The 9,972-nt window shown below is 66.2% G+C and overlaps 1 protein-coding gene across 1 annotated transcript in view; it reads right to left on the reverse strand.

Annotated features, from left to right (window-relative positions):
* CCDC88B (coiled-coil domain containing 88B) overlaps positions 1-8,357 on the reverse strand; it is a 12,981-nt gene extending 4,624 nt beyond the window's left edge. Inside the window, 18 exon segments of the mRNA XM_004682666.2 lie at positions 1-118; positions 194-289; positions 889-1,006; positions 1,083-1,210; positions 3,850-4,986; positions 5,068-5,204; positions 5,380-5,488; positions 5,655-5,801; positions 6,088-6,246; positions 6,374-6,455; positions 6,553-6,698; positions 6,883-7,026; positions 7,127-7,210; positions 7,296-7,354; positions 7,428-7,497; positions 7,576-7,687; positions 7,843-7,997; positions 8,275-8,357. Of these exon segments, the coding sequence (XP_004682723.1) occupies positions 1-118; positions 194-289; positions 889-1,006; positions 1,083-1,210; positions 3,850-4,986; positions 5,068-5,204; positions 5,380-5,488; positions 5,655-5,801; positions 6,088-6,246; positions 6,374-6,455; positions 6,553-6,698; positions 6,883-7,026; positions 7,127-7,210; positions 7,296-7,354; positions 7,428-7,497; positions 7,576-7,687; positions 7,843-7,997; positions 8,275-8,334 (3,061 nt within the window). The 5' untranslated portion in view covers positions 8,335-8,357.
* Positions 8,358-9,972: the final 1,615 nt, after the last annotated feature.

The following is a 9,972-nucleotide window of genomic DNA, read 5'->3' on the forward strand; positions in this document are numbered from 1 at the left end:
GTGCCCGCTGACTCTGCAGCAGCAGCTCCTGGGCGCGGCCCTGCAGGCTTCCCAGCTGCCCCTCCAGGTGCTGCAACTGCCCCTGCAGAGCCGCCTTCTCGGCCACTAGAGTTGCATTCTGTCCAGAAGTAAGGAGGGTCAGCGGTGGCCAGGCCACCCGCCAGCCGGGTGCCCACCGCTGCCCATCACTCACGTTGCGCTCCACCTCGATGAGCCTCCCGCTCTGGGCCTCCAGGGACTTGGGCTCAGCGTGCTTCTCCTGGCCAAGCCCCGAGGGGCCCTGGCGTAGCTGCAAGGAGACTCTGGGAGGTCACACGGGGGCGTGGGGGCAGCTTGGGAACCTAAACAGGGGGCCGCTTGCCCCTTTGGCAGCTCATCGCCACCCACGCACCCCCATCCAGGCAGCCCCCACCCAGCCCGCAGTGCCTCTGTGCACACACTTTGCACCCTACGCTTCCTCTGGGCGCATTTCCACACCCCTTTCTCTGGAAAACCTCCCCCAGGGGATCTGCTGGGCGCCCCCCTGGCGCCCCTGTTACAGCCACCTGCTCTCCCGCCTCCGTCCCAGGTGGACGGCGGACTCCCTGGGGCCATGGCCTGGTACAGGACACCCCCCCCCGCACTGGGCACTGGGCCCGCCAGGCCCAGAAATGATGACACCAGAGAGCCCACTGGGAAGGGGCAGGGCACCAGTGGTCACAGGTGAGCAGAGCAGCCAGGTTCTGTCCTCCTGAGGGGGGGGGCAAGGCTCGTGACGGCCGTGTGGCTCCCTCCTGGGGGCTCAAGGTGAGCAACCACCCAAGAATCAAGGGGCAGGGGACATGGAGGGACAGGAGCGCATGCACCCCGATGTCCGCGGTGGGGAGGAGGCCGCCCCCAGGCGCCCACCTGCAGCAGCTCCTCCTCCAGCTGCAGGGCCCGACTCTTGAGTTCCCTGAGCGCCTCCTCCTTGCTGGTCGCTGCTGCCCGCAGCTCAGCCTCCAACCGCTGCTCCAGACTCTGGTACCTGTCAGGCGAATCCTTGGCACCTACACCTCCCCGAAGCCCCTGCCTGCCATCTCTGCCCTGGGCACTGCCTGCACCTCTCATGCTGACTCTCCTGTTGCCGCAGAAACTCCTGGCGCTCCAGAGCGGCCTGTTCCAGTTCTGCCTGCAGACGCTCTAGCCGGACGCCCAGCTCCTGGCCCTGCCGCACGGCCTTCTCGAGCTCCTGAGGGTGGACGAGCAGGGTCAGGACCCGCCACAGCCCACGCTGGGCCAGGGGCGGGAGGGCCAGACACGGAGTCCAGAGTCTGGACCCGGAGACCTGACTCTACCCTGGCTCTGCCGTCCTGGCCCCATCTCTGCCTCTGGGCCCTGCTCCCGTGTGTAAAATGTCCAGCGCCTGGTCACCTTGCAGAGTGGGTGTGACAGAGCTGGGATGGTCAGCCTGCAGGGGGGAGGGAAGCCCCTGGGCCAGTGTCTTCACCTCTCTGAGCCCATGGTTCCTCATGTGTCCAGCAGCAGCTGGACACGCCCTACGTGCTGAGGCCGCCCGGGCCATGGGAGCAAGCGGCCCCTCGGGGAGCAGCGCCCTCAGCCACAGCGGGATGGTGACAGGGGCAGGAACTGGGTGACCGCCAGCCCTGACCACAGTGGGGGAGGGGTGGCCAGGCTGCTCCCCCAGGCGTCCTGTGGCAGTTGGGCCACACCACTGCAGATGTGGGCGGGAGGGTAAACCATTCTGACGCCGTGGGGGGGCAGGCAGGATGAAGCCTTGGGGAGGGGCCTGCAGAGGCCTGCCTCAGACCACGTCCACCCCTCTGCCCTACTCTTCCTGGCTTGGCAGCCGCAGTCAGCCTCCCCCCAGCACCCCTCACTGGGGCCACTGCACTTCCAGACACCCTTAGCCGCTGCCTCTCCCTGAAAACCTACAAATCCCATGAGGCTTTGCTGCCACCAGCCACAGCCCTAGCAGCCCGAGGGCTGAGGGTAAGGCGATGTGCAGATGACGGCCATACCCCTGCCCTGCCCCAGGCCAGTGCCCCTCAGTGACACTCCGGCTCTGCAGCCCAGGAGGCCCCCCGGGCTGGCCCTCTGCCCTCTGTGCCGGGCTGTCTGGCTGCCCCTGGCCACACCCAGTTGTCCGTGGCTCAACCAGGAAATATACCGAAATTCCCCTCGTTATTCTCAGCCTCTTCCACCCACCTGGTCGCCAGAGCCGGCTCTTCCCGTCAGCCTGCCCTCCCCTCGCCTTCACGGGCCGCCTGCGGGCTTCCTCTCCACGGACAAGCCCACACTCCCTGGCCCGCCAAGCTCTCGAACTTCATTACCTCAGGAGCCCGTGAGTCAGGTAGTTCCAACTCCTGCTTTCCAGGTGAGGACACCGAGACTCAAGGCGGTTAGGTAACTTGCGCCAGGCCACGCAGGTAAGTAGGGGACCTGGGACTTAGCTCAGGCCACCTGGCAGCGCTCCTGTCCCCTCCTCTGGTGGCCCCAGTCCATGTCTTGGCCTTTCCCTCTTGCCCGCAGCCCCAATTCTCACGTGCCCCAGGCCCGGGTGCACAATGCCTAACCCCTTGTCAGCCCAGAATCCCACTCCTCTCCCTCCGGAAGGGTCTTCCAACAAATCACCTCCAACAAATGATCCCCAATAAATGAATCTCTCCTCTGACACAGGAGGCTGCTGGAGCTGAGACAGTGGGCTCCGGCCCCAGCCGCTCCCACCTCGGATGTCCACGCCCGCTGAGGCCGCTCAACCCGCCTTTGACCACTCTGGCCCTGACCACTCTGCGCCCCTTAAGCCCTCTCGCGGCTCCTGAGGCCTCATGAAAGCAGAAGTCTTCCCCATCTTGGAAGGAAGCTCCCTCTGCGATGAGAGCCCGGCTCAGCGGGCCCCTAGCTCACCTTCCTCCATGCGCCCCCTCCGTCCCCCCACACACTTTCCTGGGCTACACGGTCAGCACTCCTCCTCCAGGAAGCCTTCCAGAACACGCCCCAACCTGAGCCAGTGTACTTCCTTGACCCCACGACTCCCTGCACCATCCTGTCGCCACCCAAGCTATGAGCCCGCATCCGGGCCTGGACCAGGGAGAGGCCCAGGACCATGCTTAAGGTCCTCCTCCAGGCCCTCCCTCTCCTCCGGCCCCACCCAGCCAGCCCCAGCTGCCACCCGGACTACTGACAGCCTCCAGCAGCCCCAGGGCCCTCCGCACCAAGGGGACCTCCCCAGTGCCCCTCGCACGGTCTGCCCACACTCTCGGGGGCCTTCCCTGCACCTCCAGAGCCAGCCCAATACACGTCTCTGGCTCCCAGGCCCCCACTGCCTACCCCCAGCCTCTGAGCATCCTGAACAACCTCAAGTTTTTTCACATTCTGCTCCCTCTGGCTGAAATGTCCTTCCCCACCTCCTGAAATCTTGCTCATTCTTCAGGACCTTTCCTGAAAGCTCCTTGTCCCGCACTGGCATCAGCCCCTCCTTCAGGGCCCCTCAGCATTTTGCTCTTATAGACAATACGTCTCAAGGATAACACAGATAAAATGTCTTATTCAAAGATAGAGCCATTATCTCCCTGAGCCAACAGACCCACTGAGGCAGCTAGGAAGCACCCGATTGGGGTGGAGGTAGGTGCATTGCCAGGCTCAGAGAGCTGGCACCCAACTGCAGTGCGCCCTGCGATCTCCCCACCAGCACAGCCCCACCAGAGGTGTCCCAGGCCCTTCGGCCTTTGGGAGGTAGCAGCGGACTGAGTCTTTCTGTCTCCAGCCCCAGCGCGGTGCTGGGCACTGGTGGCTGCCGATGGAAGGAACAGCCCCCATTCACTGGCCTGGAACCCCTCCTCCAGGCGCCGGCGGTGAGCCTCGACTTACCTCCTTGAGGGCCCGGCCCTCCTGGCGCGCCTGCTCCACCTCCTCCTGGCGTTGGCGGCTCTCGCTCTCCAGCACGTGCAGCTGCCCCTCGGCCAGCTCGGCCCTGGCCCGCAGCCTGGGCCCCTCCCGCTCCCACTGCCTGCGCTCTCGGCCCGAGGCGGTCAGCGCCTCTGCTAAGGCCTCCCGCTCGCGGGAGGCGGCCTCCAGCTCGCGGCCAGCTGCCTCTACCGCCTCCCTCAGCCGAGCTAGCTCCCCAGCTCGGGCCTCTGCCTCCTGCTGGGCCTCGGCCTCTGCCTTCCGCGCCTGGGCCAGGTCCTCGGAGAGGCGGGCAGCCTCTGAGCCGCGGGCCTCCAGCCTCCGGGCCTGGGCCTCCAGCTCAGCGCGGAGGACTTCGGCCTCTCTCCTCAGCTGTGCCACCTCCTCCGTGAGGGGTGCCTGTGCTGGGACCGGGCTCCCGCAGGCCACCCCTGGGGCCAGCCCCTCCCAGGCCCCGGTGTCAGGAGCCCCTTCGGATGTCAGCTGCGGGTTCTGCTGGACTGAGTCCCCGACCACCTCCTCTGGCCTCTGCGCATGCCCTCTGGCCTCTGCTTGTGCCTTGTGTAGGTCCAGCCCCTGGCCGGGGGTGTCCTGCCCCTCCAGCTCCTCATGGATGCTGAGCTCCGAGGGGCCCAGCTTGTGCACAGGGCCGTCCCCGCTCAGCCGCTGAGCCCCGGGCACAGACTCCCCTGTCTCTCCTGGCAATACCAGGGCTTGGATTTTGATCTCTGGACCCTGTGGAGCCGTGGAGGCAGGGGTCTGGAGATGGGGTCCATGGCCAGCTGTCTGCGGGTGCTCCTGTGTCCCCACAGCGGGGCCTGATTCCAGGGGTGTTAAATCTGAGGCCTGGGGGGCCATGGCAGCCCTCTGGAGGGGCTCCTCCAGCATCTGTGGGTCTGAATCAGGTGCCTGGGAACTCTCAGCGAACCCCTCGAGAGCTGAGCCAGGTGATGGGAGAGCCAGGTCCAAGACCGGGGGGCCTTCAACCCCAGTCTGACCCACCAAGCCCTGGGGGGCATGGTGGTCCTCCGGGCAGGGCTGGGCCGCCGCATCCTGCTCTGAAGCCTCCGGGTCCTCGCTCTGCTCCTCCAGCAGGGGGCGCTGAGGGCACATGAGAAACCTGGTCAAGCCCAGCCCCCAGGTGACCAGCAAAGACCCGCTGGGGGCAGGGCTGGGTCTCACCTGGCCAGCGGGCTGCCCCTGCAGCACCTGTAACAGGCCTCGGAGCTCCTGATTCTCCAGTTCCAGGGTGCGCAGACGCCCAGCCTCTGCCTCCCTTACTTCATCATGCAGGGAGGGGGCAGCGTCTGGCATGGGGGCTGGGGAGGAGGAGATGAGGTCAGGACCCCTACTCACTCTTAGCCCAGCAGGCTCCTTAGCTCCTCAGAAAAACAGCCACCCCACCCCGATCTGGGAAGGGGATGAAGCCAGGGCCACTGCAGCTGCAGGAAAGCAAGGCAGCCCCTCCACCCCGCTTCCCGCCCCTCCACGCACCCTCCCCAGGAGAGCCCGGGGGTGGCTCCAGGCCACGCTGAAGCTCCAGCTCCAGCTCCACATTCTCCTCGGCCAGTTGGTCCACTTGATGCCGCAGAGAGGCCAGCTCCTGGGGGAGGCAGGGTCAGACGGGCCTCCCAGCGCCCAGCTAGCGGACCTCGAGAGGCTGCGGGGGGGGGGGGGGGGAAGCGGTCCCAGGGCCACCAGGGAAGCTGGGGACCACCGGGGTCACCGGACGAACAGAGCCCCAGCTGCGGTCACTCTGGCGACCTCACCGCATGGGCCTCGCCTAGTCGAGTCCGCAGTAGCAGGTTCTCACGCTGGGTCTCGTGCAGCCGAGCACAGCGCTCCTGGGCGGCCTCCAGCTGCTCCTCCAGCAGGGCCTTCGAGGCCTCCAAGGCCCCTGAGAGCACGCGCTCCTCCTGGTGGGGGAGCAGAGTGCCCGAGATGCGCGCCTCTCCCGCCCCGCGAACCCTGCCAAGGCGGACCCAGGTCCCTCCGAGTACTGCAGGCCGTGCACCGGCTCCCCAGCCCACCCTCGGAGGGGCCCCACCCGGGACCTCCGTTTCCTCCTCTCCCCTCCCTGCCGGTCCTGCAGAGGGCCCCGCCCCAGGTAGCGCCCCGCCCATTTCTAGCAGTGACCGTCCTCCCCAAGACCCTCTCTTCTCCAGGCCACTTTCACCCTCCCCGGGCGGGCGCCTCCCTCACCTGCAGCTGGCCCTGGCAGGCCTCCGCCGCTTGCAGCCGCTCCCGACAGCGCCTCAGCTCCTCCTGCAGACGGGGCAGGCGGCCTGCGCGCTCCCGCAGCGCCTCGGCCTCCTCGCGGTACAGCGCGGCCCGCTTGGCCTGTCCGCACAGCGCCTGGGTCTGGGCCAGAAAACGCAGAGCTGGGGAGGGCTGGCTGGGCTCCGAGGGTGTCCGGTCCGGCAGGGCGGTAGCAGGGCCCTTGCACAGGGTCAGAGGCGCCCCCGCAGGGCCGCAGGGCCGCCCGCACCTCCTGGCGCAGCCTCCGGATCTCAGCCTCCAAGCCCTGCACCTCCGCCTGGGAGTCCAGCAGCAACTCCGCCTTCTCCTCCCTGCAAGCAAGGGACGCTGGAAGGAACTGGGCACACCCTTGCAAGGCCTCCGCAGACCCATCAGGTCGGGGTCCCCCACCCCCTCTGGGGCACTTACAGCTCCAGCCGCAGGCGCCGCAACTGGGCCTTGGCATTGGCCAGCTGCAGAGTCAGATGACTCGGGGGTCCCTCAGGGGGCGTCCTGGCAGGAGCTTCAGGCAACAGGGGAGCTGAGTCTCGTTCCACCAGCAGTTCAGCCAGCCGCTGCCAGGCATCAAGGGTCAGGGGTCAGGAGTAACCTGCCCCCAACCCCAAAGTCTGCCCCCCCACAAGGTGACTGGCTGTTCCGGTCCTGCGGGCCTAGGGCTGCCCGCCGGGACCCCAACCCACACACATGTAGGGCCCGCGGCCCTTGCACACCCGCCTGGGTCCGCAAGCCCCACCCTACCTGGGCCCCCAGGTCACGCTCCCGGGCCAGCCTCAGCAGCGACCCCATCAGGCTCCGGGACAGCATTTCCAGCTCCGCAGCGGTCAGTTCCCCCGGCTCTGGCCCAGCCAGCGCCAGCGCCCAACCTGCCCCTGGCTGGGTCACCTGGGGGTGGGGAGACAGAGAGCAGTTCAGGGAAGGGGGGGGCAGTGAGGGGGGCAGGGTGTCCCCGCGGCGGTGGCCCCGGGTCAGGGAGCCCGAGTACCTGCTGGATGGCGGCAGCCAGCTCGCTCTGAACCTCCAGGCTGAGGCCCTGGATGTGCCGGATGAAGAGCTCGCGGTGCTCGCACTGCGGGGAGACGCGGGAGGGCGCTGGGGCCGGGGTCCCCCCTCTGCAGCCAAAGCCAGCTTCCCTGCCCCCAGCGCCCCATCACCTGCACTGAGGCCCCCAGTAGCAGCTGCAGGATGCCTTCCAGGGCCTCCACGGCCTCCTCTGCGGACAAATGGCACAGGCGGTAAGGGCTGGGGGCGGGGCAGGAGGAGGGCGGGGCGGCGGGAAAGGGCACCTGAGAAGGGGTCCGAGCCCAGCGTCTGGAGGTCCGGGGGTGGCAGCAGAATCAGCAGCTCCAGCTCCTCCTGGGGACGCAGGGGGGACGTGATGAGAGGGGCCTTCCCTCCAGGGTCTCCTCCACTCAGCGTCCCCCAGCGCCTTACCTGGTAGAAGTCCCTTAGACGGCACCACAGGTGGTTCAGATTCTGCACCCGCCGGGCTGCAGAAGCCTCACGGCCCCTGACCATCTGCCGTCCCCCTCGGGAACTGGGGGCGCTGTGGGAATAGGGGGTCATAGGTAGGGCAGTGGAGGGCCACCTACCCTCAGCCAAGCTCCTCCGGCCACCTCGGGCACCTCCCACAGGTGGGGGGGCCCTCACTCCCCTCTGACCCCATCCTCCACCCTCAGAGCGCCCCCTAGCGACACTGACATGATGCCCAGCACCCGAAGGAGCAGAGCCCCGTCGCTGAGACGCAAGAAGCTCTTCTCAGGGGGGCACAGGGGCCCCCCTCCTGTCTCCTCTTCATCCTCCTCTCGCTCCTCTGGCTCCTCGGCCTCCCCCACCAGTGCAGCCAGTCCCAAGGCCTGTGGAGCAGAGACACGGGGAACCGGGGTGGAAGCCCACGCCGAGAGAATGAATCCTGCCCCCAGCCCACAGCCCCTCCTCACCAGGGCCCAGAACGCCCACACCCCCAGACCTGGGCCCCTTTTCCTGCCCCACAGACTCCCAACCCCACACGGGGCCCTCCCCTCCCCTCAGGCCCCAGCTCTGTCCCTCCTTCCCCATCTGAGCAGCTCACCCCCCTCTGCCCCCTCCCTCCTCACCCATGTGAGCAGCTCACCCCCCTCTGCCCCCCCTCACCCAGGTGGCCAGGCTCCCATTCAGGAAGTCTCTGAGTCTGGGTCCGTTGCCCCCATCCATGACGGGGTCAGGGTGCTGGTCCCGCTGCGGCAGCTACACCTGCCTGAGAGGAAGAGGAAGTCCCAGTGGGGGATCCCGGGCCCAGCCACAGACACCCCGTGTGCTTCCTCCTTCCGGGTGCTGGGGAGCTAAGTGCCCCTAAGTCCTGTCAGCCCCTACCTTGCAACCCCGCATCCTCCCAGTACCACCAGCTGGGCCAGCCCAGAGGTTTGCAGGGGCAGTGCGGTCAGGGCCCCCTGGGGCAAGGCCCATAGCACCCCTGGCTTGGTGGACTAGGCTGGATGAGACCTCCACCCTTGGGGCCTCGTTTTCCCAACTCCAAACCAGGGGGATGACCTTGGTTTTGCACCCACAGGGCTCTGCCCCCTCACAGGAGTCAGACAGCCGCCTGCTCTTCTCCTTGACCCGCCTGCTCTTCCCTCGACACTAGGACTTTACCAAACCATCCCCGACCTCTGAAGCCTAGGCCAGATCCTGCCTCCTCCTGCAAGCTGCCTCCACATGGCATCGCAGTCAGAGCGAGCACCCTTCTCTCACCCTGCGTGCACGATGGGCTGAGAGAGCACCCCCGGAGCTGGGTGGCCGGGCACCAGGATGGGTATGCAGCCGCAGCGCCCCGTCCCAAGAGACAGATACTCGGCAGCGCCGCTCGCCCTGCGCAACAGGGAAGGGCTTCAACCGCGGTGGGCGGCACCCAGGGAAGGCAGGCTGGAGGGGCTCTGGGGAAAGCTGAGGTCAGGGGGCTTGGGCTAACTGGGCAAAGCGGGAGGAAGCAGGGCCTTCCGGGCACAGGCACAGCAGTGCCAGGGCGCTGGCAGCTGAAAGATCGACCTGCGACTCCAGGGCACTGAAATCCCGCGGTCAGGGAGCCTGGCAGAGTGGTTTTCTGACTTTCTGCCCTTTCGATCTAGGGCCATTGGCCGCACTTCAAACCATCAAACGCTGCAGCCAGGAAGCAGAGGCTTAGGGAAAAGCCCAGATATCAGAACTGTTTGTCTCAGGCCTCTCTGGTGCGCACAGGTTAAAGCGCAGTACTACGATGCTAGAAGCAGCTGCTTCACGAGTTTGATCCCCGCCAGGGAGGGACCCCCAGGGCGCAGCAGACCTCTCCTGTCTCCCCGCTGCCCCCTCAGCAACGTACTTTGATGATCTGCCTGTTCTGCTCCCCACTCTGTCTCTGGTGAATCCTTTCACCACCCTTGCACCTCTAGCCTGTACCCCAGTTCTTTGTGCATAAATAAATAAATCTTTTTTAAAAAGAAAAAAAAAAAACCAGAGGCAAAAGCAGAAACCCAAAGCCCTGGGGGAACCAGGAGTGTGTCAGCCACAACCCAGAGCAGAAGCCCAAAGTTGGCTTGCATTGCAGAACTGCAACGCTGCTTGAAGAGGAGCCCCCAAGCCACTGGGCTGTGGGCTGTCCAGTGAGTGGGGGAGGAAGGTTGGGGCGGGGTGGGCCACAGTAACACCCAAAGCAATGCTGCTCCGTCAGGCTCTAAAAGCGCATTCCCAACACCATCAACAATTTATTCTACTTCTCTTTCCCTTTTTATGTATGCATGAGAATTACATACGAGGAGAATCTATGTCTAAGTCAAAAAGAGTTCCTCCGGGAAGTATAAAGTAAAGGTTCAGTGGTGG

The sequence above is a fragment of the Condylura cristata genome, unplaced genomic scaffold, assembly GCF_000260355.1.
Source record: "Condylura cristata isolate star-nosed mole 26May11 unplaced genomic scaffold, ConCri1.0 scaffold00015, whole genome shotgun sequence".
Lineage (NCBI taxonomy): Eukaryota > Metazoa > Chordata > Mammalia > Eulipotyphla > Talpidae > Condylura > Condylura cristata.